The sequence below is a fragment of the Mustelus asterias genome, unplaced genomic scaffold, assembly GCF_964213995.1.
Source record: "Mustelus asterias unplaced genomic scaffold, sMusAst1.hap1.1 HAP1_SCAFFOLD_106, whole genome shotgun sequence".
In the NCBI taxonomy this organism is placed as follows: domain Eukaryota; kingdom Metazoa; phylum Chordata; class Chondrichthyes; order Carcharhiniformes; family Triakidae; genus Mustelus; species Mustelus asterias.
The window spans coordinates 910,603-924,534 of NW_027590150.1; the positions used below are offsets into that span (position 1 = coordinate 910,603).

General features: G+C 46.8%; 2 protein-coding genes across 3 annotated transcripts in view; one reads left to right on the forward strand and one right to left on the reverse strand.

Moving 5' to 3' along the window:
* Positions 1-13,932, reverse strand: part of LOC144484402 (uncharacterized) — a 529,373-nt gene that overhangs the window by 501,472 nt on the left and 13,969 nt on the right. The gene's annotated exons all lie outside the window — the stretch shown is intronic.
* On the forward strand, positions 1,353-4,299 carry LOC144484395 (uncharacterized). The gene is made up of 2 exons (XM_078202916.1): positions 1,353-1,460; positions 3,048-4,299. The coding sequence occupies exon 2, from the start codon at positions 3,157-3,159 to the stop codon at positions 4,267-4,269; it is 1,113 nt and encodes a 370-aa protein (XP_078059042.1). The 5' UTR covers positions 1,353-1,460; positions 3,048-3,156; the 3' UTR covers positions 4,270-4,299.

Consider the following 13,932-nt stretch of genomic DNA (forward strand, 5'->3'; position numbering starts at 1 on the left):
CAGAAGGATGGGTTAGTAAATTTGTGGATGACACTAAAGTTGGTGGAGCTGTGGAGTGCAGAAGGTTGTTGCAGGTTACAGAGGGACATAGATAAGCTGCTGAGCTGGGCTGAGAGGAGGCAAATGGAGTTCAATGCGGAAAAGTGTGAGGTGATTCGCTTTTGAAGGAGTAACAGGAATACAGAGTACTGGGCTAATGGTAAGATACTTGGTAGTGTGGATGAACAGAGAGATCTCGGTGTCCATGTGCATAGATCCCTGAAAGTTGGCACCCAGGTTGATAGGGTTGTTAAGAAGGCGTACGGAGTGTTAGCTTTTATTGGTAGAGGGATTGAGTTTCGGAGCCAGGAGGTCATGTTGCAGCTGTACAAAACTCTGGTCCAGCCGCACTTGGAGTATTGCGTACAGTTCTGGTCACCGCATTATAGGAAGGATGTGGAAGCATTGGAAAGGGTGCAGAGGAGATTTACTAGGATGTTGCCTGGTATGGTGGGAAGGTCTTATGAGGAAAGGCTGAGGGACTTGAGGTTGTTTTCGTTAGAGAGAAGGTTAAGAGGTGACTTAATAGAGGCTTACAAGATGATCAGAGGGTTAGATAGGGTGGATAGTGAGAGACTTTTTCCTCAGATGGTGACAGCTAACACGAGGGGACATAGCTTTAAATTGAGTTTTGATAGATATAGGACAGATATCAGAGGTAGGTTCTTCACTCAGAGAGTAGTAAGGGCGTGGAATGCCCTGCCTGCAGCAGTAATGGACTCGCCAACATTAAGGACATTTAAATGGTCATTGGATAAACATATGGATGATATTGGAATAGTGTAGGTTAGAGGGGCTTTAGATTGGTTTCACTGGTCGGCACAACATCGAGGATGAAGGGCCTGTACTGCGCTGTTATGTTCTATGTGCAGGTAAGGTGGATTGGCCATGCTAAATTGCCCTTTGGTGTTTGGAGAGGGGGGGGGGGGAGGGGTGGTGGCTAGCAAGGTGAATGCATGGGGTTGTGGGGATGGGGCCTGGTGCAGACTTGATGGGCCAAATGGCCTCCTTCTGCACTGTCGGATTTTATGATTCTAGAGGAACAGACCTTGTATCCAGAACTGACTGCGTGGAGATTTTCTTAGAGCAGCCAAACAAGAGGAAAGGTTTCCTGCTGCTGTGCTGAGAATCCAGATTGCACTAAACACGCCCACGCCCCCCGACATTGACCTCTCCTGGATACCTCACACTGCCTGGCGAGTGATTGACAGCAGCTTGGGGCCAATAGGGAGAGAGGGCGGGGTTGGAGGACCGATCGGGAGCGGCTGGTCCTCCAAGCAATTAGAGTGAATGAGGGGGCGGGGCTTGGCTGTGAGTGAAGCATGCGCAGTCCAGTTAATGGCGACGGAGACAAGATTTTTTTCTTTGGATCTGCCATCCGTAACGGAGAGAATGGCGAGACGAAGGGAACCACGGATCAGGTGAGTGACTGGATACGTTCCGTAAACACGTTACACAAACCGCAAATGCGGAAAAATATCCCAGCGTTTCCCGTGAACCGTTGCCTCCTCCCTGCAGCAGGGGCCGCAGCTTTCTCACAGAGCTGGGTTCAGCGGCCGCTATCTTTATCCAGGCATTAGCAGCAGAATGTGTATCGCCGCCACCTTTGTTGGGGGCAACAATTTTGATTATCTCCAAGTGAGAATCTCTATTCGCCTGCTTCACTTTGTCACTTCCAGTTTCTTACTGATGAGGCAGAACAATGATATATATCCAGGGCAGTGACCATTATTTGTATTTATATTGTGCATAAATAGAATTAAACTTTTAAAGACATTTCAGAGAAATGTTATGAAATAACAATTGACATTGAGCCACATGACGAGATATTAGGTTTTAAAGAGAATCTTAACTGAGAAAAGTGAGGTGGCGAATCAGAGAGGTTTAAGGAGGAAATTCCAGAGCTTCTGAAATAGGCAAAATCAGTAATGATGGAACGATTAAAATCGGGAATGCTCAAGTGGTCAAAATTAGATGAGTGCAGAGATCTCGGAGGGTGTGGGCCTGGAGGAGATTACAGAGATTGGGATGATTGCTACCATGGAGGAAAACAAGGATAAGAAATTTACAATCTTGGTGCATCTTAAAATGAAGCATTGTATTTCAGTGAGCATTTGTTTGTAGATCAGCATTCATCAATATATGTGCCATGGGCGGCACAGTGGTTAGCACTGCTGCCTCACAGCGTCAGGGACCCGGGTTCCATTCCCGGCTTGGGTCACTGTCTGTCTGCGTGGAGCTTGCATGTTCTCCCCGTGCCTGCGTGGGTTTCCTCTGAGTTCTCCGGTTTCCTCCCACAGTCTGAAAGACGTGTTAGTTAACTACCCAAACAGGCGCCGGAGTGTGGCGACTCGGGGAATTTCACAGTAACTTCATTGTAGCGTTCATGAAAGCCTTACTTGTGACTAATAAATAAACTTTCGCTTTAACTTTAATCTTTAAATGGGGGACATTTCTGCTCATCCAACCTAGGATTTCAGACAAGTTCGGATGCTATGTAGCTTGGAGGGGCACTTGCAGGTGATGGTGTCCACATACTCTTGCTGCCCTGGTCCATCCAGGTGGTGGAGGTTGAGGGAGTATGAGATTGTGGTTCAGTTCTAGGTCGAGAGAATGCCTCCCATTTGCCCCTGTCTCTTGCTACTTTCCCTCTGTTTTTCTCTCTGTCTCTCTTGTAACATAGATTTCTCGGGCCCAGGGTGCTACATGATGATGACATGTGGTTGAAAGGCAGAGCAGCCTCGACAGGCTGAATGGCCTATTCCTGCTCCTATTTCTTGTGTTGTTGCAGAGGCCAGAACCTTGTGTAGACTCAGACCAGAGGCCGGCTTTCTTCCCTGAAGGACAGTACTGACCATTTCACTTCTGACAAAGGATCAAACAGGTTTCATAGTCACTTTTTCCTTGTGCCAGCCCCATAAATAACCAGATTAATTCAGCTCAATTTCACAACCTGCCTTTTGTGAGTTCTTTCTCATCCCCTTTTTTCTGTTTAAAATCAATTTCAGATTATCTGAAGCGGAGGATTTCCAATCAGAAAACTCAAACCAAACATCCCATCAGGATCAGATGGAGTCACCCAATTTATTGTCAGCTGAATATTTGTGAGTTTTGAACATGGAAGGAAAAAGCACCATTCACAGTGGGGAGAAACAGTGGGAATGTGGGGAGGGATTCAGATCTCCATGTGAACTGGAAACTCATTGGCCCAGACACACCAGGGAGAGGTCATTCACTTGCTCCAAGTGTGGGAAGGGATTCTCGCGCTCATCCAGCCTGCTGCAACACCAGCGAGTTCACACTGGAGAGAGACCTTTTAATTGTTCCAACTGTGGGAAGGGATTCGCTCAGTCAGGCAACCTGCTGAGACACCAGCGAGTTCACACTGGGAAGAGACCATTCACTTGCTCAGAGTGTGGGAAAGGATTCGCTCGGTCCTCTGACTTGATGGCGCACCAGCGAGTTCACACTGACGAGAGACCATTTAAATGTCCAGACTGTGGGAAGTGCTATAAAAGTTCCCGGGACCTGATACTCCATCAACGTGCTCACAGTGAGGAGAGGCCATTCAGATGCTCTCATTGTGGGACTGGGTTCAAACAATCGTCTCAACTCACTGAGCACCAGCGTACTCACACCGGGGAGAGGTCATTCACCTGCTCTGTGTGTGGGAATGGGTTCAGTCGGTCATCTAACCTGCGGATACACCAGCGAATTCACACTGGGGAGAGACCTTTCACATGTTCTGAGTGTGGGAAGGGATTCACTCAATTATCCACTCTGCTGAATCACCAGAGTGTTCACAATGAGAAGAGACCATTTCAATGTCCAGACTGCAGGAAGTGCTACAAAAGTTCCCGGCAACTGCTCCACCATCAACGAGTTCACACTGAGGAGAGACCTTTTAAATGCCCAGACTGTGAGAAATGCTTTAAAAGTTCTGGGGAACTGATGCGCCATCAACGTGTTCACACTGACGAGAAACCATTCAGGTGCTCTCACTGTGACGCTGGGTTCAAGACATCATCTGACCTCACTGTACATCAGCGAGTTCACACTGGGGAGCGACCATTCACCTGCTCCCAGTGTGGGAAGGGATTCACTCAGTCATCCTCCCTGCTGACACACCAGCGAGTTCACACCAGGGAAAGGCCGTTCACCTGCCCCAAGTGTGGGAAGAGATTCACTCAGTCATCCAACCTGCTGAGACACCAGCGAATTCACAAATAATTTCAATAAATTAGCTTTGTGTTAACAGTGTTTAATCTTTTAACATATGTTATTTCCTTTTGAAGGGTTCTCACACTCCCCTGCCTCTTCCATCCTCACCTCCAAGTGTGAGGAGCTCATGGAGCTTCTTTGTAAGATTGGGCTGATCTGATCAGCTGCCTCTGCTGCTTCCCTCCCTTCCACAAGCTCACCGGGACAAACCGTGTCTAAAGTTCCGTCTTGCCCAAGCCCAGAACCTACAGCTTTCTCCAGTTTCTCTCCTATCTCCCTTCATGCCCTCTGCATCTTGTCCATGAGACCCGCCTTGTGCTCCATCAATCCTATTCTCACTAAACTGCTGATCATCCAACTTCCCCACATTAGGTGATATTGTTGACGGTTCTCTCTTTTCTCTCACACTGTCCCTCTCACTTTCAAATCCACTGTCATCACCAATCCTAAAAAAACACTCAATCCCACAGTCTTTGCCAGCTACTACCCCATCTCCAACCTCTCTTTCCTCTCCAAAGCCCCTGCACTAAGTGTCCCCCAAGAGTTTATCCTTTGCCCCTCCTGTTTCTCATCTACATGCCGCCACTGGGTGACATAATACAGATAGACTGTTGTCTATCTTCTTCCTTCTCAGCTTCTCTGAGCTGTGAACCGGGCAGCTGAAAGCTGATACTTATTAACTTTTTCTGGACACAGCCCCTGAGCACGATCAATGGTGTTCCTGAACTCTGGTTCACCATGATCAGTCTCTGATTGATTTAATTCCATTTACAGGTCCAGGCGGAGGGCGATCGAAGGGGTTTCCAACCTGACTGTCTGCCCCCTCTACCGCAGCTATATTCATGGCCAGGTGTCCCTGGAAAGGGAGCATGCGGTGTCCGAGGGCACCACTGAAGCCTTCCATGCCCGCTGGGCACTGCAGGGACTGGGGTGTATTATTGACCCCTTTAATCACATTTTAATTTGATGCTTTAAGTTTCCTTTCCGCTTTGTTTTTTGTTTCGGGCGGTTCCCCTCCTTTTAGGAAGCTGCCCCTTTTGAGTTGTCCCGAAGTTAAGTTGATTTTGTTTATTTGGTTGGACACAAGAAAGATGTCCCTGATTTATTTAGGTGGTGTGGAATCAGTTTCTGATTGGTTTCTTCATGGTGATGGTCATCTACCGATCATTTCCTGCAACCTCCTGACTGGCCCTCTAATGTATCAGTTACTTTCGGAGTCTGCCCCACGTTATAACCTTTCCTGTCATTTTATTAAATTTTATGGCTTCTTTATACTGAGATAATGGGGGCCTAAAGATATCTTCTTTGTCACTTATTTGAGATAAGCAAGTTTATGGTGTCAAATCCCCATGGTTAACATTTGGGTTCATTGTCTCAAATGTCTAATTGATGTGTAGAAATCCTGTAGAGTTCTCATTGGGGCAGGTGACTCTCAGTATATTTTGGTTAAAGAAAGTGCTTGCTGGTTTTTGTAGTGGTTGCCAGAGCTTGGAACACAGTTAATTAAAAGGACACAAAGTGACACACAGCCTTAAACTAATACAGAAATTACAAAGTTACTTCAGATCTGAAATCCAAAGATAGTGGGCATCAAATCAGTGTGTAAAAGGTGAGATAGCAGGAAACACAAATACAGTATGATACATTCAATTGATAAATGTTCAAAAGTAATTAGTCAGAATAACCACTACGCTATGAAAACTGATTGGAGAACTAAAATCTTTAATTTTTCAAATCAAAGATAGTTATAAAGTCTGAAGGAAAGTAACTGCTTCTTTTAAGATATTACAAGTTAAAAGGATACATTAATTTATGACACGGTGCTGAAGGTTTGAAACTTCACAGCTGATTTCTTCACACAATATGGCCTCTAACTCAAGTATAACTGTTGTTGTCAATGGCAGAGGAATGAACAATTCTAGACCTCAGCTCATCCAGAGTTGATGGGATCCACAGGACTCTGTAATTAAAGTATAAAAGTGTAGCTTTACACCGGCCTCGGGTCATGTGATGTATTTCACTTGTCAAATAAGGATGCAGCTACAGACGAAGCCAGTTACATGATACGAATGTATTACAATTAAGCAGAATATCACATCAGGTTAATTGATTAATAAACTTCAATTACTTGATCATTACACATAACTAAGCTACAAACTATTAAACATGACCGTTCCTACAGTCAAGCAACAGGCTGACACAGTCATACTTTGAATCATATCTTACTGCCAATGTCTCACAGGAACAAGGAGCAGGATTCGGCTATTTGGTCCCTCGAGTCTGCTCCACCATTTAATCAGATCAGGGCTGATCTGATAGTAACCTTAAATCTGCATCCTGCCTACCCCCAGTAATCTATCACCCACTTGCTTGCCAAGAATCTATCTACATCTGCCTTAAAAATATTCAAAGATCCTGCTCCCACCGTCTTTTCAGAAGAGTGTTCCAGAGGTTTACGACCCTCCTGAAAGAAAATATTTAACCTCATCTCCGTTTTAAATGTGTGAACCCTTATTTTTAAACAGGGACCTCTAGCTCTAGATTCTCACACAAGAGGAAACATCCTTTCCACATCAGCCTGTCAAGACCCTTCAGGATCTTCCATGTTTCGATCAAATTTATCTTACTCTTCTAAACTCCAGCAGACACAAACCTAGCCTGTCCAAGCTTTACCCATAATCCACACATTTCTGGCATTAGTCTGGTCAATCGACTGCTTCCAATGTATTTACATCCTTGCTTAAACAAGATGACCAATACTGTACACCGTACTCCAGATGTGGTCTCACTGGTGCTCTGGATAACTGAAGCATAACCTCCATATTTATGTAATTAATTCCCCTCACAAATGATAGCTTTCCTAATTACTTGCTTTACCTGCTGACAAGCTTTTTGTGATTCATGCAAAGAACAAATAACAGCACAGGAACAGGCCCTTCGGCCAACGCTGATCACATTGTCCTATCGACACCAACCGCTTATATCGCTCTATTCCCCGTCTGTTCATATGTTTCATAGAAAGAATCATAGAAACCCTACAGTGCAGAAGGAGGCCATCGAGTCTGCACCGACCACAATCCCACCCAGGCCCTACCCCCGCATATTTTACCCGCTAATCCCTCTAACTTACGCATCCCAGGACTCTAAGGGGCAATTTTTTTAACCTGGCCAATCAACCTAACCCGCACATCTTTGGACTGTGGGAGGAAACCGGAGCACCCGGAGGAAACCCACGCAGACACGAGGAGAATGTGCAAACTCCACACAGACAGTGACCCGAGCCGGGAATCGAACCCGGGACCCTGGAGCTGTGAAGCAGCAGTACTAACCACTGTGCTACCGTGCCGCCCCAGATAAGTCTTAAATGTCACTAACGTGTCTGCCTCAACCACCTCACTTGGCAGCGCATTCTAGGCCCCACCACCCTCTGTGTAAAGAACATCCCCCGCACATCTCCACTGAACCTTTCCCCCTTATCTTGAGCTTGTGCCGCCTTGTAATTGTCATTTCTGCCCTGGCAAAAAGGTCCCAACTGTTCATCCTATCCATACCCCTCATAATTTGATAAACGTCTATCAGGTCACGCCTCAGCCTCCATCTTTCCAGGGAGAACAATCCCAGTTTATTCAATCTCTAGAACACTCAGATCCCTCTGCATCTCAGAGCTCTACAATCTCTCACCATTTAGATAATCTGCTTCCCTTTTATTCTTCCTGCCAAAATGTGCTGTCCTACCAGCAGTTCAGACCTGAGTAGAGGGAGCAGAGTAAGAGTGTTAACAACACCAGGTTAAAGTCCAACAGGTTTATTTGGTAGCAAATACCATTAGCTTTCGGAGCGCTGCTCCTTCGTCAGATGGAGTGGAAAAGTGCTCTCAAACAGGGCACATAGACACAAAAATCAAGTTACAGAATACTGATTAGAATGCGAATCCCTACAGCCAGCCAGATCTTAAAGATACAGACAATGTGGGAGGAGGGAGCATTAAGCACAGGTTAAAGAGATGTGTATTGTCTCCAGACAGGACAGCCTGCAAGTCCAGGAGGCAAGCTGTGGGGGTTACTGATAACGTGACATAAATCCAACATCCCGGTTTAGGCCGTCCTCATGTGTGCGGAACTTGGCTATCAGTTTCTGCTCAGCGCTGTCGTGTGTCGTGAAGGCCGCCTTGGAGAACGCTTACCTGAAGATCAGAGGCTGAATGCCCGTGACTGCTGAAGTGCTCCCCCACAGGAAGAGAACAGTCTTGCCTGGTGATTGTCGAGCGGTGTTCATTCATCCGTTGTCGTAGCGTCTGCATGGTTTCCCCAATGTACCATACCAAATCATTAGCTGAGTTTCTGGATTAATAGTTCAGCAATAATACCACCAGTCATCACCTCCCCTAGTTCAACATGGAGTGTAGGAGAACAAGTCAGGAGCAGCACTGGGCACCCTAAAACTGAGATTCCAACCTGATTACTCTGTAACATGAGACTATAAACATGCTAAACAGCAGAAGCAGCATGTTCCAGGCAGGGCCAAGCGATCCCACAAACAACGGATCAGATCAGAGCTGCAGTCCCCCCACATCCAGTCGTGAATGGTGGTGGACAAGAGAAAGCTCCACAAACATCACCATCCTGAATGACTGGAACTGTGATTAGTGTTTGGTGATCACGGATGTGTTACTGATGCCTTCCATGGATTCTCAGGCCAGGAAAGACACTCTGGAAGGTATGGGGAGCTGGGACTTGCCCAGGAGAGTAACTGAAGGTATGAAAACTGAAATAATCCAGAGTTAGAAAGGAGAAAATGCCACAAAAATGCAGCAATTGGTAACAAGACATTGATTAATATTTTCTTATCCTGGAGAAATGAAGGTCTCAGCTTTGTGTCTTAAACAATATGAGTTAATTTGACATTTATCCGGAGTAATAAACTCCAGCCCAGTTATAGCGATCACTAACATCAGCAAAAACACACCCCAACTGTCAGAATGAACATTGTTCAGTCCTGGATGTGATTAACAGCAGCAATAACAGCAGAATCCAATTCCTCCAGATACTTGTCAATTTGCTGGTGAGTTAGAAGATGGGTTGACTGAGTGAATCCCATCTCACACTCAGAGAAGGTGAACGGTCTCTCTCCATTGTGAGTGTGTTGGTGTCTCAGCAGGTGGGATGAGTGAGAAAATCCCTTCCCGCATTCAGAGCAAGTGAATCATTTTTCCCTGGTGTGAATGTGCTGGTGTGTTCGCAGGGTGGATGAGCGAGTGAATCCTTTTCCACAGTCAGAGCAGGTGAACGGTCTCTCCCCAGTGTGAACTTGTTGGTGCCTCAGCAGAATACTTGAGGTCTTAAAGCTCTTCTCACATTCAGAACATTTGAAAGGTTTCTTATCTGAGTGAACAAGTTGGTGTGATCTGAGGCTGGTTAAATAAATGAATCCTTTTCCACACAAGGAGCAGTTGAACGACCTCTCCCCAGTGTGAACTCGCTGGTGTTTCTGGAGGCTGGATAACAGAGTGAATCCCTTCCCACACACTGTACATCTGAATGGCCTCTCCTCATTGTGAACTCGCTGGTGTATCAGCAGATCACTTGTGGTTTTATAACTCTTCTCACATTCGGAACATTTGAAAGGTCTGTTATCAGTGTGAACCAGTCGGTGTGTAGCGAGGTAGGATAATCGTGTGAATCCCTTCCCACACACAGAGCAGGTGAACGGCCTCTCCCCAGTGTGAGTGCGTTCATGTTCAATGAGGTTCTGTGATTGTTTAAACAGCTTCCCACAGTGAGAGCAACTGACCTGTCTCGCAATGTGAACAATCTGGTGCTTGACCAGGTCCTCAGAGGTTTTAGAGTTGTTATCGCTGTCAGAGTAGTTAAAAAGCCTCTCTTCAATGTGAACTTGCTGGTGGGTCAGCAGGTGGGATGACTGAATGAATCCCTTCCCACACACGGAGCAGGTGAATGGTTTCTCCCCAGTGTGACTGCGGCGATGTATTTCCAGCAGCGATGGGTAACTGAATCCCTTCCCACAGTCCCCACATTTCCATGGTTTCTCCATGGTGTGGGTGTCCTTGTGTCCCTCTAGGTTAAACAATCTGTTCAAGCCTTGTCCACATAAAGAACTTGTGTATTATTTCTCAGTAAGGGAATCAAGAGTCATGGGGATAAGGCAGGAAAGTGGAGTTCAGGATTATATCAGATCAGTGAATAGTGGAGCAGACTGAATGGGCCCAATGGCCTAATTCTGCTCCAAGATCTTCTCATCCTTTGGCTCTCTGCTGTGAATAGTGAAACTTTTTTTAAAAATCAGGCTGTGTAACTGGTTAAAGCTCTTTCCTCAGTCAGTTTACTGGAACACTCTCACCCAGGTGTGTGTGTATGTCTTGGTGCTTTTCTAGTCACAGTGACGTTTGAAATCTTTCCTCACCGCCAAAATAGAAAAACATTTCTCCTTCCACATTTAAAGGTTGATGATATTCAGGTTCTGATGAATTGAGGGACTCTATCAGCTCTTGATGTAATGTTTGGTTTCAGTTTCCAATCTGCAATTCATCGCCCTCGTGGACCTTGTAAAAGACATTGGCAGAGTCAGTATCATTGTCAGCACAGGATAGAAAGTCATAACAGACAATTCTCATTTCCATGGAATATTCTTTTCTCTCTTGTTTCCCAATCTTGTGGTCCAATCAACTTCCATCTCAACTAAACCAGAACTTTGTTTCCAGTGTCTATGAGACACTCTGTACCCTGAGTTGTGGAAGGTATCGAGTGTTCCAGTCGACACTGCACGCTTCTTCTCCAGGACCACGCGAGCATGGACAAGACCGTGGGAGAGAGGCCAACAACCTAGTTACCCCATGCTGATCTACAAATCACTGTTTTAACCAGCCCCAAGAGCAGGTCCAGGAAAAGATCCTCTGACCTCCCAAGCCTCCTCCACATGGGAAGCCAATGATTAGGAGCATGGGGCAGAATAGAAGTGGAACTAAAAGTGGAGAAGCAGCTCCTTCAGGGACTGCAACCTCTCACACTGAATATGTACATGGTTCATGGACTCCTGCAAACATCAGCTGCAGGCTGGGAGCGGGTGAAACTGTTTAGACACCTGTTGCCCAGTTTGCTGGGAGGCATGGTGACACAGTGGTTAGACCTGGCTTCAGTTCCCGGATTGGGTCACTGTCTGTGTAGAGTTTGCACATTATCCCTGTGTCTGTGTGGGTTTCCTTCAGGTGCTCAGGTTTCCTCCCACAGTCCGAAAGATGTGCTGGTTAGGTGCACTGGCCGTGCTAAATTCTCTCTGTGTACCTGAACAGGCGCCGGAGTGTGGCGACTAGGGGATTTTCACAGTAACTTTATTGTAGTGTCAATGTAAACCTATTTCTGACACTAATAAAAAATATTCACTCTGATGTGCTGGAAACTGGGACCCGGTGGGAACTGTAAAACCTAAGCCCCGCCCTTACTGTTGCGTCACGAAGACCCTGGCGCATGCGCCTCTCGCTGATCCAAGATGGCGGCCTTTAGCCTGGACTTGGGCCTCGGGGGGGAAAAGATCCGGAGCTGCAAACACGGAAGCGCAGAGTTTCAATCGGGGTTTGAGGTGCCCACCAGGTGTTTAGAAACTCTCCTTATCCAGAGCCGGCTCCATTGCTCCCTCAGAGTTTCCGCTTCCTTTCCCGTGGCAAAGAGACCAAAAGAGAGACTCACCCCATCGCCATGACTGACTGCGCATGCTCCAATACAGGGCGATACTGTGGCTGAACAGTGCCTTCCTCTGGTGTAAATAGGGGGCATTCACCACCGCGGCGAATGCTGGGTAAACCCTCCGTCATTGAAAGTCGTTATTGTTGACCGGTGATCTTTTTGCTGCGATGTGGAGATTGGGAGGAGGGTCGAAAAAGCTGTGCACAGATCCTTCATTCATCAGAAAGAACAGAAGTGGGAATTGGTGGATAATTGTGATTTATTATTGTCACATGTATTGGTTTACAGTGAAAATTAATGCTTCTTGCGCGTTGTACAAAGTATACTGTTCCACAGGAGCAGGCTGAGGGTAAGGGAGCTTGTGTGTGCACTAATTTATTTAATTATTTTTCAGTTAGATTAGTGAAAAAAATCGGAGGTTGTTTTTCTAAACAGGAAATAGGCCCAGCAGCAGCCTGGGAAGGTTTTGGAGGGTTTAAAAGTAGGCCGCACCTTTGAGCGGGCAGCGGAGTGAGCAGGGGACAGAGTGAGAGCTAAAAGGGCTTTGGCTCACAGGGCTTCGGCGAAGGCGAGGAAGGTTGTTTGTTTGTTTTTCTTCGGTTACACCCCCTTTTTGTTTTATCCCCAAAACTAAAAAGGACATGGCTGGTATGAGTGGGAGGCCAGTATACTGCATTCGGTGTGGGATGTGGGAGTTCCTGGAGACAACTTGCCTCCCGGAAGTCCATATCTGTGCCAGATGTGTGGAACTGCATCTCCTGAAGGATCGTGTAAGGGAGCTGGAGCTGAGGCTCGATGAACTCAGTTTAGTTAGGGAAAATGAGAGAGTAATAGATAAAAGTTATAGTCAGGTAGTGACACCAGGGTCTCGGAAGGAAGACACGTGGGTCACAGTTAGGAGGGGTAATAGTCAGAAGGGTGATGTGCCAGAAAGTACCCCAGTGGCAGTCTCCCATAAAAGAAAGGAATGGGCAACAGATGGGAGAAGGGAAGGGAGTGAGCAGTCTGTGGAGGGATCCCCTGTGGTTGTCCCCCTCCAAAATAGGTATCTTGTTTTGGATTCTGTGGAGGGGGATGACCCTCCAGGGGTAAACCACGAGGACCAGATCGCCTCCACGGAGACAGGCTCAGGGGTCCGAAAGGGAAAGAAGGGGTTTAGGAGAGCGATAGTTGTGGGGGACGCAATGGTTAGAGGCACAGACAGGCGCTTCTGTGGGACTGAACGAGAATCCAGGATGGTAGTCTGCCTCCCTGGTGCCGGGGTACTGGATGTCTCCGAGAGGGTAGGAAGCATATTTAAAAAGGAAGGTAGTCAAACGGATGTGATTGTACACATTGGGGGAAATGATGTAGGTAGGAAGAGCAGGGGGGTCATACGAGAGAAATTCAGGGAGTTGGGTGCTCGGCTAAAAAGTAAGACCTCCAGGGTAGCAATATCTGGACTGCTCCCGGTGCCTAGTGCAAGTGAGGCTCGGAACAGGGAGATTCTACAGTTGAACGCATGGCTAAAGGACTGGTGCAAGAGGGAGGGTTTTAAATTCATAGATAACTGGGAAATCTTCAAGTCAGGATGGCAACTGTACAGAAAGGATGGGTTACACCTTAACTGGAAGGGAGCAAATATCCTGGCTGGGAGTTTTGCTAGAGTGTTTCGGCAGGATTTAAACTAGTGTGGCAGGGGGGTGGGGAACAAAACAGGAGGTCAGTAAATACTGAGGCTGGGGTCGAGCTGGGGGCCAGGGCAAGGCTAGCTAAGAAGAGGAGCACTCTGGAGGAGGAGGACCTGACTGGGCCTGGAGGTCTGGAGTGCATCTGCTTCAATGCGAGGAGTGTAACGGGTAAAACAGACGAACTTAGGGCCTTAATGCTTGTGCGGAATTTGGATGTGGTTGCGGTGACGGAAACTTGGTTAAAAGAAGGACAGGACTGGCAGCTGAATATTCCGGGGTATAAGTGTTTTAGGCGAGACAGAGGA

Excerpts from the sequence above, each read along its gene's own strand:
- LOC144484395 (XM_078202916.1), top strand. The coding sequence starts at position 3,157 with ATGGAAGGAAAAAGCACCATTCACAGTGGGGAGAAACAGTGGGAATGT.